The sequence below is a fragment of the Perognathus longimembris genome, chromosome 28 (assembly GCF_023159225.1).
Source record: "Perognathus longimembris pacificus isolate PPM17 chromosome 28, ASM2315922v1, whole genome shotgun sequence".
Taxonomy (NCBI): domain Eukaryota; kingdom Metazoa; phylum Chordata; class Mammalia; order Rodentia; family Heteromyidae; genus Perognathus; species Perognathus longimembris.
This window is the reverse complement of record NC_063188.1, coordinates 94,011,495-94,036,136: the sequence shown is the minus strand read 5'-3', so window position 1 is coordinate 94,036,136 and position 24,642 is coordinate 94,011,495. Positions and strand designations below refer to the sequence as shown.

General features: G+C 40.5%; 2 protein-coding genes across 2 annotated transcripts; both read left to right on the top strand.

The window, feature by feature from the left end:
- The first annotated feature begins 2,798 nt into the window (after positions 1-2,798).
- LOC125343207 (melanoma-associated antigen B2-like) lies at positions 2,799-4,052 on the top strand. Its single transcript, XM_048335472.1, has one exon. The coding sequence runs from the start codon at positions 2,799-2,801 to the stop codon at positions 4,050-4,052; it is 1,254 nt and encodes a 417-aa protein (XP_048191429.1).
- Positions 4,053-8,625: 4,573 nt separating this feature from the next.
- LOC125343206 (melanoma-associated antigen B18-like) lies at positions 8,626-9,773 on the top strand. Its single transcript, XM_048335471.1, has 2 exons — positions 8,626-8,787; positions 9,018-9,773. Exons 1-2 carry the CDS (start codon positions 8,626-8,628, stop codon positions 9,771-9,773), a joined length of 918 nt encoding a protein of 305 aa, XP_048191428.1.
- The last annotated feature ends 14,869 nt before the right edge of the window (positions 9,774-24,642 follow it).

Genomic DNA, 24,642 nt, shown 5'->3' with positions numbered 1-24,642 from the left:
AAAACGAAAATATCTTAATGCTGAATATCAGCAAGCAGCAAAATTAAAATGAAACCAATATGCTACTGGTTATTGCCTATAATTCTAGCTACTAAGGAAGTCGAGATCTGAGGTCATGGTTTGAAGCCAGAATGGGAAAGGAAGTCCATGAGACTCTTATCTCCACTTAACCACCAAAAAGCCAGAAGTAGAGCTATGGCTCAAGTGGTAGAGTGCTAGCCTTGAGCATAAAAGCTCACAGACAGAGACCAGGCGCTGATCTCAAGCCCCTTCACATTCTCTCTCTCTCTCTCTCTCTCTCTCTCTCACACACACACACACACACACACACACACACACACACAACTGGCAGAGGATTGAACAAGAACAATAAAGACATTCAAATATTTTAACATGCTAACATAAACTTCTCTCTATTGCAATTACACTTTCTTGTCTCTCACAAATTATTATTATAGTACCTTTATAAAGTACCTTCAAATACAATTTTGGTAAAAGAGACACAGAAAAACCACGTGGCTAGAAAATGTATATAAGTTAAAATGAAATAGAAAGCAAATAAAGCTTCTACAACAGAAATCTTCAATTTTCATTAGCTTTCCTAAGCATTAACTAAGGCTATTATATTTCTAAACAGTTGCTTGCTCTTAAATCCATCTTATAAATTATAAGATTATAAAGTTTTACTTTACTCTATAACTTATAAATTAACTGGGAACAAATATAAATTTATCAATATAGTCATTGAATTACTTGTCTGCTGTTGTAGTTTCTGTCACATCACTCCTAGGACAAAGAGACCTCTTCTCTGCTGGGTTTGTAGGCAGGAAAGTCACCAGATTTTTGCACAGACATGGAATTTACCCTGAGGACTGATCAAAAGACAAGCGTCAAGATGAGGACTCTCATGAAAATGGACTAAGGAAACCACTTCTGTAAAACTTTAGTGGTTATCCAGGGCCTTAGTGAGGTCCATTACAATTATTCAGTGAGAAGGGAGAAGTACCATGTAATATTAAGACCACCACTGGGGACTGGGCCAGAACTGTGGGATCCTAAGGTGCCATTTCCTTGCTAACTATATTTGTAGATCTCAAAAGGACTGTGGTCATGTGACAATCCCTCTGACAATTCAAAATTTTTATAGAGGCAGGACTTTCAAAGTGAGAGAGAAGCAGGTCCAAATAAATAAGGAAAAGACTTCTGAGACTTCTGAGGCATACAGATGTGAATTAACAGTAACACTCTTTCTAGAGAGGCCCCACAAAGGAGATCTGCTATCTGTCATCCATGTCAGACTGATTTCGGCCTGGAAAATCTCAGGGAAGTCAGGGCTGAGTGGAGACAGCCTCAGATTTTGCTGAGGGAGAAGACCTAGAATCTAACAAGAATCACTATGAAAACTGTCCCGAGGAGACCTTCCCTATCAGAGCGCCTCACAGAAACCACACCTGACTGCAAGGCACCAGAGTGTCTATTTTTAACCAGAAGATCTCATAAAACAGTTATGACATTGAACGGTCAGGGAACTAGTTCTGTAAAAAAAAGAGAGAGAGAGAATCTTAGAAAAACCAAAGTCAAGGGGAAGACCCTACTTTCTACTAAGATGATACATTCCAAAATAGGGAGACAAGCCCAGCCACTTGTGGGCTGCAGAGGCTCGGTGGGGAAGGCCGCTCTTGGGGGTTAGAGCCCGATGGTTCCCCTAAGGAGACTGAGGAAAGTGTGTTGTTGTTGCGGGGCTAAATGACTTAGGCCATTCGCGTGAGGAATCGGAGCTGCTGCTAAATATTGAGGTGAAGACCTAGAGCCTATGGATGTTGAAGCAGTGGGCTCCTTTCAGAACGTCCCCTGGGGGCTGAGTGCCCTCCCTCCCCCTCCCGGATACGGTTCTCGCGGGCTTCCACTGCCGTGCCAGGGAAGACATTGGGCGCCTGGGCCTGTGCATATTCGATCTTAGAAGCAAGGCATCAGGCGCGGCCTTGTCACACATTTCATGCTTCATCCAGGTGGAGGCGAGGTAAAGGTCCCTGACTGTGAACTCAAAGTTCCCTCTGTGCTGCTGCGTAATAATGCCCTGTACCTCATAAAAACCCTCCCCCAGGGCCTGCCCCGGGCACTGGCCGGCCGAGTTGTGACCGGCTGAACCTCCATTTTATCTGCCAGCCCAGGGCTTCTGCCTGATGAGGAAAGGTGCCCCCGTTGGAACCCCACTGCGGGAGAGGTTGTAGCCATTTAAAAAAAAAAGTTAAGTATTAAGGAACTTGGAATTGTCCGCTTGAGCTCAGGAAAGGAGCAATGGCGGGGGGGGGGGGGGGGGGGGGCGGGAGGAGGAGCTGGGGGCGGGGGGGGGGGGGCTGTTGCTTGAACTCGGGGACTAGGTGCTGTCCCAGAGCCTTTTTGCTCCAGGCTAGCGCTTTTCCACCCGAGCCACAGCGCCACTCCCTGCTTCCCCTCCCCCCCCCCTTTTTTTTTCAGTTAATTGTTGGCCAGAGTCTTTCCTATCTGGGCTAGCTTCAAACCACGATCCTCAGATCTCAACTTTAGATTAGAGGCTTGAGCCACCAGACCCAAGCCTCTACTGGTTTGTTGTTTTTTTTAAGGGATAGGCTGGCCCAAAACAAGAGCACAGTGAATTCCTAGAGTAGTCCTCACCCAGAAACCCACATAGGCGGCTCCCTAAAAGCCAAAGTGGTGTCTCCCTTGTGAAAGTACTGACAGGATCTCATTTTCACTCCCCCAGGCCCCAATACTTGCTCCCTGGCCGACATTCCTGCCTGCGGTTTACTACAGTCATCATGCCTCGAGGCCTAGGTAGCAAGCTGCGGGCTCGAGAGAAACGCCACCGCGAGACCCAAGGCAGTCACCCAACTCCCAACCATCCTCAAGCCCCCAGAGCCGACAAAAAAGAGTCCAAGTCGTGCTCTAGAGGTGCTTCTACAGATGCCATTCCTCCGAGCACCTCGGCTGAAGATTCTCCTAAGAAGAAAGGTGGAGCTCTCCCTACCACCTCCAAGGCTCCACGTACCACCACTTCCAAGGCACCAGTAGCCTCCACCACCAAGGTGCCAGCCAACTCCACCTCCAAGGCGCCACCCGTGTCCACCTCCCGGATGCCAGTCGCCGCCACTTCCAAGATGCCACTTGCTTCCACCTCCCAGATGCCGCTCGCTAAGACCTCCAAGATACCACCTGTCATCACTAGCAAGGCTCCACCTGCCACCACCTCAAAAGCTGCAGCTGGTGATTCTCTAAAGAAGTCTTGCAAAAGTGCCAATCCCCGAAGGGCGGAAGCCGCTGGTCCAGCTAAGGCCTCACCATCTAATGAGCGCCCCTGGAAAGACTTCATTCTGAGAAAGGCCGGGATGCTGATGCAGTACCTGCTGTACAAGTACAAAACTCAACAGCCCATTGTGAGAGGAGAAATGGTGAAAATTATCAACAGAAAATTCAAAGACTATTTTCCTGAAATACTGCAGAAAGCATCAGAGCGGATAGATCTGGTATTCGGACTTGAGTTAAAGGAAATCAAACCTAATAGTCCTTGCTATACTTTAGTGAACAAGGCTGAGCTTAGCAGTAGTGAGATGCCCAGTGGCTTAGACTTCCCCAAGAACGGGCTTCTCATGCCTCTGCTAGGTGTTATCTTCTTGCATGGCAACTGTGCTAAGGAGGAGGAGGTGTGGGACTTTTTGAGTATTTTGGGGGTTTATGATGGGAGGAAGCACATTATCTTTGGGGAGCCCAGAAAACTTATAACTCAGGATATGGTAAAGGAAAAATATCTAGAATACCAACTGATACCAGGGAGTGACCCTCCAAGTTACCAGTTTCTGTGGGGACCTCGAGCTCATGCTGAAACCACCAAAATGCAAGTCCTCGAATTTTTAGCTAAGGTCAATGATACGGTCCCTAGCGATTTCCCTGGACACTATGAGGAGGCCCTTAGAGATGAGGAGGAGCGAGCCCGAGCCAAAGTGTCAGTGAAGCATGGCAATCCTGCCAAAGCCAAGGCTCCAGCAGGACCTAGCACTTCCTCCTACCAGCAGTAAGATTGGAGGCAGATTCATCACTTTGTTGTAAGGGAGTCTTTTCCACCATAGAAGTAGAGGCTGATGGCAATAGTATGTTAACATATTGTGTTCCTGTTACACATATTATCATTCAAACATCCTTCTGTTGGTTAAAAATCTTAAATTTGAAATCCATGGTCATTTACAGCAAAGATCACATGTTCAGACTTCAATATAAGAACTTTGTTAATCTGTAATACATCATAACAAATTCTACAAAAATATCTTTGTGCTCAAAGAGCCAGGAAACATAGTTTGAGCATGGATAGTTACTTCAAAATGTGTAACAGAACCCCCTGCATGTAATTGGGGTATTAAAAATAAAGCGAAACATCTAAACATAGTTATTTGTTGGGTTGCCTATATTCGCGTTGGCGTTTCTTTTGTGAAATTCAAAGGTATATACTTGGTTTTCTAAATGATTTGAAAATGAAAATAAAATATTGAGTATATTACTTGCCCACGGTTGCATTTATTCTCATTATTTGAGCCTCTGCTCTTTGGAAGCTTCTGTGTTAGCAATGAAGATGCTGCTAAGAGAATGGAGACCTATCTTCTGCCTGTAGAGTTTGAGAAAGTAAAAGAAGATGTTCCACAAGGAAGATGGTGTGATAGACAGCAACTGACTAACTGAAAAGGGACTCCGGATGGTATAAGGGGGGACTGTAGATGGGAGCAGGTCAAGTGGAAATTCTCTGAGTCAAAATACTTTGTGGTTTGAGAACATTGCAAGTCACCTGTTGGGAGATCATTTTAAGCTAGTCCCATTTTAGGTGAGACTAATAATCATGAGCAGATACCAAACTCTCAGCTGGTGAGCCCTGCAGTTTCAAGATTAACCCTAGAATGAGAAATTCTCAGAGCAGAGAGAATCTCTGCCTAGGGTAAGAATGATAGAAGCCCTGCTCTTCTTTCCTAGTGCAATTGAACACAGTGCAGAAACTGGTGTTTTGTGCACATTCTCCGCAGAGTTCGAAAATAAAAGTAATTCTTGAGAAATGCCAAGAAACCACTGGGAAAGTATTCTTTGCTTTAAGCTTGGGAAGCCAGAGCCTCTTCCATTAATTAGGCAAAAATTCCATAGTGGGCCTAGAATTTGTGGTAGTGAAATGAAAATCGAAGTGTTTTGTTGAGTGAAACATCGGGGAAGGAAATTGCTGGCCCCTAAGGTAAAGCTTACAAGCAGTGAGCTGAACCCCAGTGAGGTCTCTGCATGTATATTAAATAATATAATCTTTACTTAGGAAATTTTAATGTTATTTGCTTATCAGCATTTTAGCTGACTTATTTTCTTTGTCCTAGAGAAATGTATATTTTCTGACCAGAATAAAACCAAGAGAAGTTCCCAGAGATAAAAGTAGTTCTCTTCTAGCAGGAATATAATCATACTAACAGCTTCCATTCATTAAAAACCCAATATTGGCAAGTCACGTTGGCAGGTACTTTACATCTATTATATATGTTCCCACAATCCTACAAGATGGTACTAATGAGATTCACTTGGCAGATAAAGAACTAAAACATTTTCAAGTGCACACAGCTGGTAAGAGTAAGGCCTAGACTCTACTATTTTACTCCTCCCAAGTTGAGGCCCTCCTGCTGTCTCTTATTCTCACAACTCCAGGGTGATCTTCAGATGATGAGAAGTACCCTGTAGCCAAAGTAGTTTAGTCAGGCCTAAAGTTGGAAAAGTCAGTTGAGTCTTAAGCTGTCCGTGGGGCTCATTTGCCTGGGGCCCCCTGTCCCAGCCATGAGGCCCTTTGAGAGGAGACTCTGCCTAGTGCCAGCACCTGTGTCCAGTCCCTCCCTGTCCTTTGCCGAAGTGCAGAGCCCTTCCTCTAGGTCCAGTTTAGGCCTAGCTGCTTTTTTTTGGTCATGGGGCTTGAACTCTCCATCTGGGCATTGTCTCTGAGCGCTCAGGGCTAGGGCTCTACCACTGTCTCTGAGTGCTCAGGGCTAGCGCTCTACCATTTGAGCCACAGAGCCTCTTCTGGTTTTCTGGTGGTTAACTGGAGACAAGAGTCTCATGGACTTTCCTGTCCAGGCTGACTTTGAACTGTGATCCCTAGATCTCAGACTCCTGAGTAGCTAGGATTACAGGGGTGAGCTACCAGCGCCAGGCTTTTTTGCTTTTTTTCTAGTTTGCTTTCAGACAATGAATTTCTACTGCTTTACTAGAGAATCTGAGATGAAACCTCAGACTCCATTTCCCAATACCATAGGAGAAATATTAGGACAGCACAAAATTTGTAATTGAGCAGAGATGATATGTCTAGAAAGTGTGCTAGTGACCATCAGAACCCTCTAATCAAATATATGAGCTATAATGAGGGAATCACATATAAAGGTTGTGTTTCAAGAAAAATATACAAGCACACATACTCATTAGGGATGCAGATGATAAAGTAACAGCATGGACTAGACTAATGTGGGTAACCTCAAAAGATATGTCCCATAAAATTCTTTACCCAAGGTTTTAGAAAGTAGTTGTCAAATAGAAGGTTCCCCAAATCTAAGTTTGGCTGGTGAGCAGACCCTAATTTCCAGTGTGCTTTGTCTTTTTTTTTTGCCAGGTCTGGGGACTTGGACTAAGGGCCTGAGCACTGTTCCTGGCTTCTTTTCTTCAAGTTTAGCATTCTGCCACTTGAGCCACAGCGTCACTTCGGGCTTTTTCTATATATGTGGTACTGAGGAATCGAACCCAGGCCTTCATGTATACGAGGCGAGCACTTTTACCACTAGGCTACATTCCCAGCCCTTTTATCTTCTTAGAACCAACCACCAAATCTAGGAGGCTGCTTAGTGCTGCAGTTTTCAGGTCTACATCTAGACTGTGAAGCCATTCTCTACAAGGTTTGCAGTAGGGGAAACTGAGAGCTTTCACGGAATTTTAGTGGCCAAGATGAGAACATTCTATTCTGCCCTCAAACCTAGCCTTGAAAACTGCTGGGAACATCACCCCCACCTTCACCCTTGCCTCCAATCATAGGGTAGAACACAGAGCCCCGCCCCTGGGAGGTCCTAGATAGAGGACCTAGGAGATTAGAGCCTGGGTCTAGGGAAAGAAGGCTCAGGTCTTCAGAGAAGAGAAGTGACGCAGAGTGCCAGGCTGATGACTCAGAAGGGTAGGGCTGGGCTTGCCTCTACCTCACGGGAACAGAGCCCCACGTGAATAGAACCCCACGTAAACAGTGCCTCTCGTGAAAAGAACTCTGCTCATTCAAACAGCCCCTGGCTCGAGCGTCAAGAGGTTCGCGAAATGGCCGTTTGGCCGAACATCCTCTCAGTTCTGCGGCGGACTGCCAAGGACTGAAAGCAGATCTGGCTGAGGCGTGTGGAGTCAGATCGGCAGAGGAAAAAGTCTCAGGACGTAGACAAAATAAAAGAGGATTCTGAGTGAGGAAGGTGGGGACTCGCTACACTAGAACGGAAGGTGGACACAGACCACTGCCTCCGTGGTCCCCCTGGGAGGGCCTCCGGGCAGAGCTGTCAGGGAGAAGGGTTTCAGGAAGGGGAGGCCTTGGTCAAATGAACACATCGGGGAACAAAAACTGAAAACTAATCATTTAGTTTCTGTTATCAGGTTTAGGAAAGCTCTGGTAGGGCGGCTGGGGAGGGGAGACCTCAATCATATGGATACATTTGGGAGTGAGTACTGAAAATCGTGTAACTTCTGTTGTCCTATCTGGGAAAGGGGTGCCTGGTTGGGGCCCTCCCTCATTTCCTTCTCAGCGGTCATCCATATAACTTCAGATACAGAGGGTAGGGGCCAATGGACATGTTGATTGTGTATGTGAACTCAGAGGACCTCCTCCTACCTCCCAGAGCCCAACCCTTGCTTTTAGTCCTACACAGAGCTGTCGGGCTGCAGCCTAAGATACACTCATTCTCACTCTTTCTCCAGTGATTCCAACAGGAACTCCGTCAGAGCAGTGATCTGGGAGAAACCTGAGGAGGCAGCCTCAGTTAAAGATCAAGGTGGGTTGAAAATGAACTAGACAACTTGAAGGTAAGGATGGGAGGGTAAAACTTGGGAGAGTGTAAGGAAAGGTGCGAGGAAAGGGGTGACATTGTCCAAAAAGAAATGTACTCATTACCTGACTTATATAACCGTAACCCCTCTGTACATCACCTTTATAATAACGATTTTTTTAAAGCAAGATTGGCCGAGTACAGCTGTACTCCTAGCTACCCAGAAGGCTGGGATCTGAGGATCATGGTTTGAAGCCAGCTGGGCAGGGAAAGTCTGTGAGACTCTTCCATTAACCACACACACACACACAACAACAACAACAACAACAACAACAACAACAACAACAACATCATCACACATACACACCAACTAGAAGTGGAGCTGTGGTTCAAGTTGTAGAGTGCTAGCCTTGAGTACCAAAGCTCAAGGACAGTGTCCAGGCCCTGAGTTCAATACCCAGGAATGGCACACAAACAAAACAAAATAACAACAAAACAAGGTGGTCTCTCTTAGGTGAAGATACAAACACCATATCATTCTCCCTCCTCTAGGTGTGCACCATTACATACCAGAATTATCATGCCTCGTGGTCAAAAAAGTAAGCTGCGTGCTCGTGAGAAACGCAACAAGGCTAGAAGTGAGTCTCGAGGTCCACAGACCACTACTGCAGCTGAAGAGGAAGAGATCCCTTCTTCTTCCTCTCTTACTGGAGCTGAAGCTGCTGCTGCTGCTGCTGCTGCTGCTGCTGCTGCTGCTGCTGCTGCTGTCCTCTTCCTCCTGATACTCCTCCTCCTCCTCCTCCTTCTCCTCTTCCTCCTCCTCTACCTCCTCCTCCTCCTCCTGCTCCTGCACCTGCTGCTGCTGAGGCATCTAACAAATCCCAGCAGCCCGAGAAGGCCAATTCTACCACCAATACTCCTGCATGTATTTTATGCCATAAGTTTGATGAAAGTGTCATTAGCCTAGCTGAGGAAATGCCAAGCACTTCCCAGGCACTTCCCAACACTGTGAGTCCAAGTGTATCCATTATAGATCAGAAAGCTATCTTGCTGGTGCAGTTCATCATACGCAAATATAACATGGGAGAGCTTATAACAAAGTTAGATATGATCAGGTTTGTCATCAAAAAGGATAAGGCACATTTCAATGAGATTCTCAAGAAAGCCTCAGAACTGATGGTGCTGGCTTTTGGGATTGATGTGAAGGAAACTGACCCAATCAGGCACTACTATATTCTTGTCAGCAAATTACATCCTATCTGTGATGCGAGGCTGAGTGGTGAGATTATGCCGAGAAATGGCCTCTTGATGACCATCCTATGTGTCATATTCATGAAAGGAAATTGTGCCCAAGAAGAGGATGTCTGGAAAGTGCTTAATGCGATGGGGATTCATGATGAAGCAAATCACTTTGCCTATGGAAATGTCAAGAAGGTCATCACCGAAGATCTGGTGCAAGAAAGATATTTAGAATACCAGCAAGTACCTGACAGTGATCCCCCACGCTATCAATTCCTCTGGGGTCCTCGAGCTCATATTGAAACAAGCAAGATGAGAGTGCTTGAATTTCTGGCTATGACACACAATACCACTCCTAGTGCCTTTTCATCCTGGTATGAAGATGCTTTGAAAGATGAAGAAGAACGATCCCAAACAAGATTGGCAGTTATACTTCTTACTAGTTTCTTAGCCCTTGCACGCTCCAACAACTTCGCCCAACAACAATAAAGTCAGAGACACGTCCCCTGTGTTTGAAGAGGTGGTGCATTAAGGAAACACAAGACATATTCAATCTTTACTCCTGTTCTACTTGAATAACTTGTAGATTTTTCTTTTGTGGAACGTTTTTTAACATCAAAAACTTCCAATTAGCTTTGGTATCTAAGTGCATTAATAATATTGGCTACGTACTTGATACTCAGGATTAACATGTTTTACTATCAAAAACAACAATTGAAAGAGCTATATCACATTTAGTGATCTGTAACAAGGAAACATGGGATTGGAGTAGATATTTCCTCAGAAATGTGAAAAATATGCAGTTAAGTAAACTGGGAAATAGAGAAAAAGTAGCCAAATATGATAAATTCTTACCAGGCTAATTCATTCTGTTGTTCACCATACAAAGTACATGCAACAATGTGTTTCCACTATTTCAAAGCATCAAAATAAATTGTAATAAATTGAACTTCTTGTTAACTGTCTTTTTTTCTCTAACTCTACATCTTCTCATTGGAAAGCTACATAGTAGAAATGGGCATGAGAAGAAAACTGAGGATTGAAACACTCTCCATAGAATTTATAAGTCCGGTACAACTTTTATATAAAATGGCAAAATATCTCCTAGGACATAAGACATGTGAAAAGGAATATTAGGATGGGAGTGAGAGAGGGTCAAGATGAACGAAGAAAACAGTCAACTATAAGTGGGTTCTAACAAGGTAGTTTGGGCCCTCAGAAAACTTCAGACCTCTCAGTGAGGTGGTTTTTAAGTTAAATTGGGTGGTAGGTCAGAGGAGGGTGTGGGAGTGGAAAGCAGAGCCTGGCCCCTGGAATGTTGTGTTTTAGAGGCAAGACTACGCCTCAAATGGAAAACTGCTCTTCACAATTAACCTCAGGATGATGGGTGAACCATAAAGAATCGCTGTCGGTGCTGGGGAGAAAAGTAGTATGCACTTTTGGCTTAGTACAGGTGAACACAATGAAGAGACTGGGTATGTTTGGGTTTTTTTTTTTACCTTTATTTAAAGGTGATGTACAGAGGGGTTACAATTACATATGTAAGGTAGTGAGTACATTTCTTGTCAATCTTGTTACCCCTCATCAGGGTATGTATTACACACACAATCTCTAGAGAGTTTTTGAGAAATAAGGGTGATATCCTATTATGGTGGGACACTCTCAAATCACTATGCTAATACTCTTTGCTTTACTCTCAGCGGATCTAACACCCCTCCTTTTTTTCCTGGTCCTGGGGCTTGAACTCCAGGCCTGGGTGATGATGTCCCTGAGCTCCTTTTGCTCAAGGCTAGCACTCTACCACTTGAGCCACAGTGTCACTTCCAGCCTTGTCTGTGATTAATTAAAAAGAGTCTCACAGGGGTTTTCCTACCTGAGCTGGCCTTGAACCACAATCCTCAGATCTCAGCCTCCTGAGTACCTAGGATTACAGGTAGGATCCACTAGCACTTGACTCGTGACTCCATTCCTTTACCTTTTAACTAGATTATCTGCAGTATAATTCTTCAGTCTGAGGGAGGACATGTTTTTGCATGATTTCAACAAGTTGGAATAGGTTGTACTTGGATAAAATACTTTATACTCATAGGTGTATAATCTTAAATTTTGTTTCAGTTGTGGGGTTAAAATATCTCACAATTATCTTAATATTTCCTTGGTTTCTTTGTTTGCCAGTCCTAGGGCTTGAGTTCTAGGCCTGGGCACAGTCTCTGAGTTCCTTTTACTCAAGGCTGGCACTCTACCACTTGAGCCACAATGCCACTTCTGCCTTCTCTTTGATAAATTGGAAGTAAGAGTTTCACAGATTTTCCTGCCTGAGCTGGCTTATAACTGCCATCCTCAGATCTCAGCCTCATGAGTAGCTAGCTAGGAATACAAGCATGAGTCACTGATGCCTGGCTATTTCCTTGTTTCATGAAAACTGAAGAGAAACTTAAACAAGTCTATAGTGATGTCTTGAGTACCAGAGTTCTGTTGGATATGTCTTGATATTACAAGATATAAATAAAATGTGTCCCTTTACTTAAGCAAAGATTTTGTGAGAATTATCAGGTATCAAGAAATAGTTCTAGAGAACTTCATTTAGTAAGGAAAATCTGGAGGATTTATACGAAGAGCAATTTCCAGAATCTATGAAAAGGATACTATGTGCTATACCAATACACAGTGGCTAAGGCAGTCAGGGTTGTCTATGTAGAGGTCCACATAAGACAAAGAAGGAACAAGGAGAAGACAGGATTGAGAATCTAGTGAGGGGCCTGTACAACTTACATGAACAGGTTTGGGAAATCTATGAATAATCAGTCTAAAGTGTCAGAGTGATCTGAGCGGGAAGATTATTGGATGAAAGGACAAAAAGGCATAGCAGATACACAGTCTCTGTTAGAAATTTCTGTACCTACTGTCACATAGTCTCTGTCAGGACACTGGACAAAGTAAAATGAAGCATTGTGTTGCTTACATTCTGTAGGATAGGATCTCCTATAAACTCACAATGATCCTACAAAGGCACCTATCTGTATAAACAAGACTTGTATTCCCGTTTTGCTGCTTGGTTTTCCAGCATTGTGAAAAGGTTCTTCCTCCACTTCAGCCTATATCTTGTTTCATAATCCTTCATTGCTCACATACTCCTTCCTGGACATGTGCAGGCCCACACTGTCCTCCTAAAATTAGATAAAAATAATGAGAAAAACCCATAAAACAATGAAATGAAATAACATCAAGACTAATACTGAAGTGATATAAATAATATACTAACTTTATACAACAAGTACTGCTAATGTTTGGTATTAATGTCATTGTTCAATGTGAAACTTTCCTGAAACTGGCCCTTTGCTGTGTATTGTGTAGTTGCAATTGCCCACACCTGTTTCCCTCTGTATTGCCCATACCAGACCCCCCCCCTCCCAAGAGCTACATCCTGTTTTGTTGCTAGATGGTTTCCATTATGGTGAAGATGTCCTGACCTGTTTGAAACCAGTTTCTGGACATTCCTGAAAAGTAATGAAACCAGTTTCTAGATATTTCTCGAAAGTAATGAACTGGTTCTTGGATACTTCTCAAAATTAACGAACCCTACAATTAGGCAAAAGGGAACATTCCTGTGGTTTTGGGGTTTAAAAGCAGCCTTCTGAGATGGCTGGGGACTGCTCTTGAGATCCTGACTTCAAGTGCAGTCCTGGAATGCCAGTACTTTATGGCTCAATAAAATTCTTTCCATCCCTGAAAAAGAAAAAGGAAAAAAGAAACCTGTTTTTAAGAAAAAATACTGGAGAAATTCTTTCAAGGTTCTCTAACATCAAAATCAACCTTATCTGTGGAGGGTAGTATGTTGCAACATACATTTTTCTTTCTCTCTGTGTCTCTCTGTCTCTGTCTCTGTCTGTCTGTCTATCTTTCTCTCTTTCTTTGTGCCTGTACTAGAGATTTAAGTCAGGGCTTCAAGCACTTTCACTTGGCTTTTTCACTCAAGTTGATACTCTACTACTTGAGCCACATCTCCAATTCCAGCTTTTTGCTGGTTAATTGGAGATAAGAGTTTCACAGATGTTCTTCCTGGGCTGGCTTTGAACCACCACCTTCTTAATAGCTAGGATTACAAGTTTGAGCCACCAGTGCCCAGCTGTTATATATTACTGTTAAATATATTTTCAAGATTATTAAAAATAAATGTTAGAAAGAACAGAACATTCCAAATATAGATGCTAGAGAAATCATTACAATAGGAAAATTAAGCAATTTACAGGAATAGTGAAATGATATGTGATTATATCACCAGTAAAATACAGAAAAATTAAATACAAGTAATAGCATCTCTCTCAAAAGAGCATAAGCTACCCCTCTGTACATCACTTTGACAATAAATAAGTAATTATTTTAGAAAAGAGCATAAGCTATGATTTGAAAGTCATTTGTCACTGTGGAAACTCCTGAAGTTTAATCCCCACTATAAGGAATTAAGAGGGTGAAAATATGGTCCAACTATAGTATATAAAGTTGAGGCATTTGGGAGGTGAGTATAATTACATAAGGTCCTCAAGGTGGAGCCTCCACAATTATCTGGTTACTTTGTGAGAAAAGAGGAAGATGAGAACACTAATACACACACACACACACACACACACACACACACACACACACACAATCCATGTGATGTCCTGAAAGCAAGAATGCCTTTGTCAGATGTAGTCCCTAGACTTTCAACCTGAACCATAAGCCAAGATGAAACTTTTTGTGGCTAAGTTACTGAGTCTGTATTATTAAGATTTAGTAACAGAAAACAGACTAAGATACATATTAATAAGAATAAGCGTGTAACAGAATTAACCCTAAATCTTTTATGTAATTTTATATACCTTATAGAAAATATTTTATCTCACATTATCTAGAAAGACACAGGATTATAGAAAAGAAAACCCAGTGCTTGAATCTAGGCTCACAATTTACTTGCCATGTGATTTGGGGAAATTATTTAACTTCTTGGTGACTTTTTTCTCATTTTCAATATTGAAATAACAGCACCCACTATGTGGAGAAATAAAGGTAAGTCATTTGAAACTGTTCTCATAAATTCATGTCCGTTGCTTACACATCAATGCCTAACATATGAAACTGTAACCTCTCTCTACATCACTTTGACAATAAATAAGAAAAAAATTTCACTGTTTTCATTTTGTATGTTGAGGAAGTGTTGATCTTATTTTCCAAAAGACCATAGATCATATCTAGAGTATTAACACTTATGAAACTAAATTGTAGAAATAGTAACCTCTTAACAAAGCATAGTTCCTTAAAAACTACAGGAAGAATTTCATTAATTTTAATTAAGTTAATAGAAAGCATTAATATTTTAAAAGTTCAGGGCTTGTGCAATGCCCAAGGCATACAGCATCTGCTTGGCAAGCATGAGACCCTGAGTTCAAACTACAGCACTGCCAAACAATAAAATCAAATCAAAAGCTCAGCACTAGCTATCAAGAAATATTGGTCTTGATTTTTCATTCCTCATTTGTATAGGATAAATGAAGTGCTTCAGTGGAGAGATATTTTATTTTTTGTTGATAATAGTTAATGAAGAACAGAAAAACTCACTTTGGATACTGTATGATTAAGGATAGTTTGGTATCCAAGGATAGCACTTAATGTGTTTTTCTGAAAAGATTCTTAGGATTTGTTTTGAAAATAATATGGAAAAAACTTTGAAGATATTGAAAATATTGCATAAGAAAAGAACTTTTATGTATATTTTATAGTGTTTAAGTGATTTTCAATTTTTCAATGCTGAAACATTTTATATCATAATTACAAGCTTCATAAGATACTTCGCTTTTATTTACATAAATATTTGCAATTTGTGATTAGGCATGAGCATTTGGGGCCAGTCAGATTTCCTTCATTTTGTATCTATGTAGCTTTGGGGATTTAGTTTGTTTTTCCAAATATACAATCTATATATCGGGCACATGTTTCTTCTTACTCTGTCATTGTTCTCTATGTAAAATGACATTTCGTTTGATTCTTATTGGTTAGAATCAAGAACAGTAAGACTAAACTATGGGGAAAAATTATTTTCTAGTTCAATCACATTGCAGATTAAATAGGCTGTGATGACTGACCTAGGAAAGTAAACTTCTTTATCAATTCTTTCTAACAGTAAGTGGTACCCAGAATTCTCAACAATCAACTCTATGACTAAATACAGAGAATAAAAGTTGCTTATAAATTTGGATCTGCTTGGACTAAGGAGAAAATAATAAAGCTGTTCTTCTCTTACAAAACACAAATTTTAAGCTAGCAATGAGGAAAATATATTGTAATATGCATATATGTTGCAATGTTCATTTTGTGTTCAAGTCAATTATTTTATTGATCTGATGATCACATTTGCCAGTTAAAGACAAAGGAAAATATGGATTCGCCATCCGATTGTGATAATTGAGAGCCCCTAAAATCTTTTCACCATAGAAGTGGCGCTGTGGCCCAAAGTGTTAGAGCACTAGTCTTGAGCAAAAAGAGCTCAGAGACAGTGCACAGGCCCTGAGTTCAAGCCTCATGACTGGCAAAAACAAAAAAAAATCTTTTCACCTGTTGATGGAAAAAAAAAGTCATATATCTGAGAATGTAGAGAGTAGTATCTCTTTTGCGAAATATGTTACTGCCTCAGTTTGCATATCAGCCAAAGATAGAATGAGTCGTGTTAGAGTGATAAATTACTTCTAAAATTTTGGCATCTCTCCGCAAAAGATTTCTCAATGACATTGTGGATATTGGGAATGAGAAGGCATTAAGAATTTCTTTCACGCTGGGGATATAGCCTAGTGGCAAGAGTGCCTGCCTTGGATACACGAGGCCCTAGGTTCGATTCCCCAGCACCACATATACAGAAAACGGCCAGAAGCGGCGCTGTGGCTCAAGTGGCAGAGTGCTAGCCTTGAGCGGGAAGAAGCCAGGGACAGTGCTCAGGCCCTGAGTCCAAGGCCCAGGACTGGCCAAAAAAAAAAAAAGAAAAAAGAATTTCTTTCACATTGTCACTCTGGCATTCAGGCTGACAGATGCTCCCCCATCTGGGGCATCCCTCCTCACTTAGGCCGAAAAGAGAGACTAGAAGTCTTTAAGAAGAAACTTAAAACAGACCAATCACTTCCTTTACCATTACATTGACAAGAACTAATCCTATTCAGCTGCAAGTTATCTGAGAAATGGAGATTTCCTCAGGCCTAGAAAAGGTATAGTATGAAGTGACATTTGAGTAACATAGTGCTGTCTGTTACTTTTCAAAACATTACTCTGTCCTGATTCTTCTTCTATTTATCTGACCATGTTTTCCTTAATTTCCTCAGTAGCTGTCTCCTCATTTTGCCATATCCAATCCATTAATCTTTTTAGACCACAACTATTCCATCTACTCTTCCAGTTGCCACTACTATGTCATGCTAAGTTCCAGATCAGTTATCTCAAACTCCAATACACTCACAAAAAAATTTAAAAACAACAAAGTATTATTGGTTCATGGATATTTCAATATCGGTATGAAAAAGCAAACTCATCCATTTCCACTCAAACTTCTATTTCTTCTCTCATTTAGTGGCAACGTCGGATTTCTGAGTCTAGATTTTTCCTTTCCCATTTCCAACTGCAAATTTTGTGTGGCAACATAAGACTATGATGCTGAATCTTTTAATCAAACATCTGTCAAGGTGCTGAGAATGTGGCTTAGTGGTAGAGTGCTTGTCTGGCATGCATGAAGCCCTGGATTCAATTCCTCAGTACCACATACACAGAAAAAGCCAGAAGTGGCACTGTGGCTCAAGTGGTAGAGTGCTAGCCTTGAGCAAAAAGAAGCCAGAGACAGTGCTCAGGCCTTGGGTTCAAGCCCCAGGACAGGCAAAAAAAATCAGTCAGGGTGGTTGGATTTTTTTCTTTTCTTTTTGCTGGTATAGGGGCTTGAACTCAGGGTGTTGTATTTGCTTGATTTTGGCTGCTCTACCACTTGAGCCACAACCTCAGTCTAAATGAAGTGGGTCCTTTCGTGGGGAGGGGGTGCACATTTTGGTGTTACTAGGAGTTTAAACTCAAGCCCTCTTGCTTGCTGGACTTGCTTGCTTTACTGGCACACTGCCACTTGAGTCAGACCTCCAGCCTTAAAAAGTCTCTTAGTTATTTCTTTTCACTCTTCTCCCACCTCTTTCTCTCTCTGGAAGTACATGTGAACTCGGTGCCTCATAGTTGCTAGACAAACATTCTACCACTTAGGCCACATCTCCAGTCAAATAAATGGATCTTAATATATGTGATTAACATTTAAACCACTAGATTTTAAGTAAAGCAGATTACTCTCTGTAGGGTGGTTGATCTCATGTAATCAGAAAACAAAACAAATACTAAGATTTCTGGAAGAGAGAATTCAACCTCAAGACTGTAACCTGGAAACACTGCCTGAGTTTCCGGTCTGTCTGTGCGGCTTTGCAGATTGCAGACTGGAATAGCAACACTGATCTAAGTTTCCAGACTAGTGGTTTGTCTGACATTTTCTTCCGGGTTAAGTGAACTTTCATCTCTGATAATGACTAGCAGCAGCATCTTGAAGTTAATATTTTCCTACTATTTGTATTTTCTTGTCTCCCCACTTTCTTTTAAAGTATCTTTATACTTCTCACTGTTCTAGTAATTCTTAACTGTTTGCTTGCTATTGAATAGTTAGGAGCTTAATCAGGAAAAAAAAAATCAGTATTTTTAGAAGTGTAGCAATTGAACTTAAGAGTTACTTATGGATGACCTGAATGATTTTCCTGCAAGTAGAGTACATTTGTTATGATACAGTGATACTGGCTGCTCAAAAGGCCTTGCCTAATTACCCCTTCTGTGAGGTCTGGCTAGACTCTTGAGATAAATAGTATATTGCTCCATTTACTCTTGATGACAAACACCACCAAATTTTTAAAGTTTATTTTTAACTAGGTAGCCAAGGTACATTAAATAAGTGTCTAGCACTCATCTATAAACTCCCATTTTTACTACTCAACACATTTCAATCTGTGCATCTCTTTTAATTTTCCACTCAAACTTCATTTACCACCATCACCTAGGATTTTATGGGTGATGAATCTAATGGATATTTGTTTCAACTACAATGTTTACTCTTACCAAATGTGATATATGTCCATTACAGTACCTTTAGAATTTCTTTTACCACTTACAGATAAGTTAAACATTATAAGCACATAAATTGAACCATATGATTGATATATTCTCGTTCAGAAATAAATGCATTTCTGACAATATGTGTTATAGAATTACAAATCATGCCACGAAACAGATTTGACTTTTTTCAAAAAATGAGACTTTGTAAACTTAGTTTCATGTGTTAAATATTTTGCTAATATCAATGATTGATTTGTACCTTGAATTACGAATTTTATATTTAACTTTATGTTAGTTTTTCTTACTCTATTTTAGTCAAAATCTTTATACAAATGAGTGCCTGTTTCATTGACATGTCTATGTGGCACTAATATATTTTTTGTTTTTGTTTGGTCTTTGAAGGTACTAGGTTTTGAACTCTTCCTCACATTGAAGCTCTATTACTTAAGCCATGCCTCCAGCTTGTCTTTTTGCTGGTTATTTTGGATATGGAATCTTCTACCTCAGCTGGCTTTGAACCACAATCCTCCAGATCTCATTCTTCTAAGTAGTTAATATTACAGACATGAGCCATAGGTAACTTGTAGTAATATGTTTTCATGATTATATATTTTAAAATCTGGTAGAAATGTCCCTTCTCAGTATTATTTTTTAATACTTTCCAGATATTTGCTATGATTTTCTTTTAGATGGCTTTTAAGATTACTTTGTAAAATTTTACATGAAAATTCTATGATTCTGAGTCAGGTTAAGTGACTTGTTCATGTTTTCAAAGTAACAGCTATTTGCAAGTTAGTCATTTTGAATCAAAATAGTTTTGATCCTTATCCTACTTTAGAACATTTGAAGAGGTAAACTAAACTTTTGTGTCTGAAATTTTCTCTCAAGATGCTTCTGAAAAATTACTCACCATCAGTTTCCCTTCCATTTTCTCTTCTTTTCCACATCAACATCCTGTAGTCTCCCATTTTGGGGTCTAATACTTAATTACTGATGTCCTCTAACATTTTGTATTTGATTCTTTTCATCTGCAAAACCTCATTCTTAGCAAGAGGTGTGTGTCAGTAATAGACCTACTGCCTAGACAACACAAGGCTCTGAGTTCAAACCCTAGTATCTCCAAAACAATCTCTTATCCTCTTTCATAATTTCAACATTTACCTAGATGCAAATAGCTCTCAACTGTATGTATTTCTATTTCAATTCAACAGTATGAATATCAATTTCTGTGTGTCCTATAAGAAACAGCCTATAAACAAACTTCATTTGATACAGCGACCTTGGCTGCTTAAACACCTTACTTAATTATCATTTATAGGAAGGCAGGGCTCCAGACAGTCCATATAAGATATAATCACTTAGCTGTCAGATATTTCACATGAAATCTTCCCAAAATCTAAAATCACAATTTCCTTCTCACTATCCTGATCTTCATCTTTTCTATTCTCATAGGAGAATAATACTACCATACTCAGTTACGCATTTCATCTATCAGTATTAATCCCTGAATCTTCCTAAATATTCATATCCCACTGAGCTCTATATCTAAGTATTGATCACCACAATAATGAAACATAATAAACTACTCCTAAACTCAGTGGTGTCCAATAATAAAATTTATTCTTATAGACGCTGGTATATGGAGTTTTTAGACAACTCTGTTTCAGACTGCAGGTCTGAATACTTAACTAGATTTATTGCACAGTTGTTCAAAGGGAGAGCCACTGCCTGAAAAGCAGTTCTTCAATGCAGATTACAGTCACCCAAGAAGGCCAAGCCCAATAGTAAAAGTGCATACTAAAGTTCACTCACATCACATACATTAATATATCATTGACCCCACAAGCTACATGACCATGCCTAACTTTAAAGTCCCTGAGAAGCAAATCAATATCTCTATATCTATATAATATGTCAGGGAACTGAAAAATTGAAATGAATTATTCAATTAGCCATAACATGATATTATCACTCAAATTCATCCCACTTTCCTCATCCCACTACCATTGCCTTAGTTTAGTCCTCTGCATTTCTCCTCATATCAGAGAATAATGCCACATATTCTCTGTGATTCTCTCTTCTTGCCCGCATCTCATAATGCCTTCTCTGCATGCACATTTGGGTCATCTTTATACACATAAATTGTATTTTTGAAGTCTTTTAGCTTCAATTTAATTGCCATGGCCTGAGGGAACCTTTCTTACATTCCCTTTTCCTCTTGACTAGTTTTGTCCCCTTTCTATATGCTCTTAAAATGTCCTATCCTTTTCCACTATAGCACTTTTTCCAATTATATTTTTTGCCTATATGTTAATCACCTGTATAATAATGCGTTGTAAACCTGTGTGGTCAAAGGCTTTTTGCCATATTCACTGCTGAATACAATAGCATCAAACATAGTTTGGTACCTAATGCAGAGTAGGTGGGTGACATGTTTATTTAAAGAATCAATGATCCAATCTAAAATTTGAATTTTGGACCAACAAGGCATGTTAGTACTTCAGTGTGGTTTCTCTGGCCACAGCTCCACTGAAAAAGTAGTCAGAGTAACATCTTTGTTCTTCCATGAATATGAGGAAGTGATGCAAAGTACACTAATTTTATTGCCAACCTAACAAACTTAGTCAAGAGATTATAAGAAACAGTAGATCACTATAATGAAGTGGTGAATAAAACCCAAGGGACCAATCAAGAATAAGAAATTTTCCATTAAAATGAAAACTTTAAGCCAATTCCCTATTATTTCCAAAACAAAGGTTTAATCAGAAGGCCATACATCCCATTTAGTCTCATTTCATCCCAATCCCAAACTCAGGTTCCCCATATCTCAGTGCCTCAGTAGGTACCTTAGCTGCTCCAGTTGCAGGTTTTTAGATTGTAACACAAGCTGTACTTTTCCTCAGGTCTGTTAAAAATATAAACATGACAAGTGGATCAGTCAGGGTTCAAATGAAGAAACAGAAATATTGACAATGAAATCAAGGCCTTATTATAGGAATCTGACCTTATCTAATTGTGATGTTTTGTTCATTTGTTTCTTCTGTTTCTTGCTGAGCCTGGGGTCTGTGACTCCAGGTATGGTGTATGGGATCAGAAGCAAAGATGGCTGTCAAGAGAGGGCAAACTGAACATAGGAATCTATAAGCCAGATCCTTCATTTGTATCACATGAACCAACACTAGCTTCTCTCTGTCTCCACGTGTCTAACTTCACCTCAAGAAACTGGTACAACGGCCATAATTCCTCACTTGCTTCTAACTGAGTCTTAAGAGTTGAAGCAAAAGCTCCAATGAACTCTGGCGTGGCTATGGGCCCATCTCTTGTTCATATTAACAAATGAACCAGCACAGACATGTTTGATCCAGGACAGCTTTCAACATACATAAAGCATACAAAGTAAGTCTAGGTAGTTTTACTTTAGCCTTCTGCATCTCACACGGGTCATTCTATGGCCAATGCTCACTAACTAAAATCATACAAGGAAAGGACTTTCTCACAAAAAGTAATTCAGCTTGTCCAAGTCAACCATACATTACAAAGCCACTACAGTAGGTTTGGGCAATTTTGATACGAGATTATAGTCTTTAAATCTACCTCCACTGTAGGATTTTGTGGAAACGATTACAGATCACAGAGAAAAAGATTTTCACAGTTCTAGAATAAAATCACAGCATTAAAGACATGGATGGGAAAATTCTCAACGGGCTAATGGCAGAAGGTATGTTTTATGACAAATAGCATTTTTAAGGTTTAGACATTTCAAGGCAGTAAAAACTAACAATGATTCTTCTGAGCAAATTTGATAGCTAAAAATTACCAATACATTCATATCCCCTTAGTTTCTTTTCCGTGAAGTTTATACACTATTTGAATAGTAATTGCAGCTGTGAATTCAGATTCAGATAATGTTTCAGAGATTACTGAAAATATAACAGATCAAAGTATAGAAGACTCATACTGTAACATTACCTTGTGATTTTAGAACCAGGATTTTAGACTCTAGGCCCAAATTCCAGTAGTTCTGCAGGTCGTGTCTAGCTACTCGCCACTATATGCCAAATAAATGGACATACTGTAGGGCAGAAAAAAAGAGACTTATTACATGTCATCCATGGGAAGACAGCACTTCAGCACATCTTCAGCCATTTCCAGCTGTCTTCAAGGTACGCTATTTGCCTTAGCTTTAAATAGACAGGGACCAAAGGAAAGAGATGAGAAAGGTATCCACAGTTAAAATAGTCCCAAGGCATGGACATAGAGTGGTTGTGTTTGGCTGTTATTCCAGTCTGTCTGGGGGAGGAGGGATCCAAGATCCAAAGAAGTTGCTATGTCTTAAGCCCTTCAGGGGTGCAAGAAGCCAGTCTCTGGCTGCACAGGTTGTCTGTCCAGAACTTTTGGCTGTTCTCTTGGGGATACTTTAACTTTTTACCACCAAATGATAAGAAAATGGCTTTAAAAAAAAGCATTGCCTGTTTCAAGGCAATGATGCTTATCAGTAAATACTGTCCTCCATAAAGCCTAAGGTAATTACAAAGTGAGTGCTGGACAGAAAGGGTCAGATCAAAAGACACAGATGCAAACAAGGGTGCAGCATCCATCTTTTATCTGGCTTTTAATTTTAGCTTTTATCTAACTATTAAGTTGCCTCTCAAGAATTCAAGTTTTGGGCTGGGAATGTGGTAGAGTGCTTGCCTAGCATCCATGAAGCCCTGGGTTCAATTCCTCAGTACCACATAAACAGAAAATGCCAGAAGTGGCCCTGTGGCTCAAGTGGTAGAGTGCTAGCCTTGAGCAAAAGAAGCTCAGGAACAGTGCCCAGGCCCTGAGTTCAAGCGCCAGGACTGGCAAAAAAAATTTCAATTTTCTCTTTAATCGTCATGAACTCTAAATGATGACTTGAGATTTTTTCCAAGTACCTCATTGTGTTCTCCCTCTGGTTGTGTGTGTGTGTGTGTGTGTGTGTGTGTGTGTGTGTGTGTGTGTGTGTGTTGGTCCTAGGGCTTGAACTCAGGGCCTGGGTAATTTCCATGAGCTTTTTTGCTCAAGGCTAACATTCTACCATTTGAGCCACAGCCCCACTTCTAGCTTCTTGCTAGTTAATAGGAGATAATAATCTCATGGATATTTTTCCTGCCTGAGCCAATTTTGAATCATGATCTTCAGATTTCAGCCCTCTCCCCCCACCCCCAGTAGAAAGGATTACAGGGGTAAGCTACTAGCACCAGGCTGCTCACTGTGTTTTTATGCTTTAGAAATCGTCCAGAATTCCAGGATTCTACTTACCGAATGTGCAAATGAAGGAGGGGGTTGATTTATCAAAAGGATTTAGTTAGAAAAGGAAAGCATTGATTATTCCTTTATATTACACAGCCAGATGGCAGTATTGCTTCTTAGAAGATAATCATCAGAACTTTTGAGGCTTGGAACTGAAGTTAGAGCTCGACCCTTAATATTTATTTTATTATTCTATCGGATACAACTTCCTTGAATCTGTTTCTCCTGAGTAGTGTCACCGCAGCAGCAGTGTAGTCTCATTTGATTTTCATAAATACTTCTCTGATTCTGTAAAGGAAAGATAGATGCCCGAAAGAAGGTATGAGGAAGAGTTAAAACACAGTTCTGCAACTTCTTTCTGTGGAAAAGCTCATCATCAGGGAAGCAATGGCAATGCCTTTGCAATAGATTCCATGGAAACTGATTTGAAACTCACAGTAAAAGAATACAAAAAGCAGTTCAGTTCAATCCATTGTGACTGGAGGGTAATTAGAAAACTCCAGATTAATCAGAAACTTGCTAGGCAGCAGGGTGATTTGACTAACAGCCTGGGAAGATACAAAATAACTGGGTAATGAAGTGGAACTGACTATAATGTGCAAGGTTGCTTCTGGGATTGTACAGAAATCCATTATTTAGACAGATGCTATATCTTGTGGACAAAAGATCTTTAAATCCATAAATATTGTATCTATCTCATTTATTTCTGTTTCCTGTCCCAATGGACCCAGAATTGAAAGGCAACATTAGAGAAAAGTCTCTTTAATGAGACTCTTCTCCAGGTCTCGTCTGATAACTGTCATCAAAGGTAGAGGATGGATTGTGTGCTACTCTAGGGCTTTGTCACACAGGATCATATCTGATCCTCATGAAAGAAAACCCTATCTTAAGTAAGAAGTCATATATTTTCATAAGTATGAACTTAAAGCTTCAAGATGTG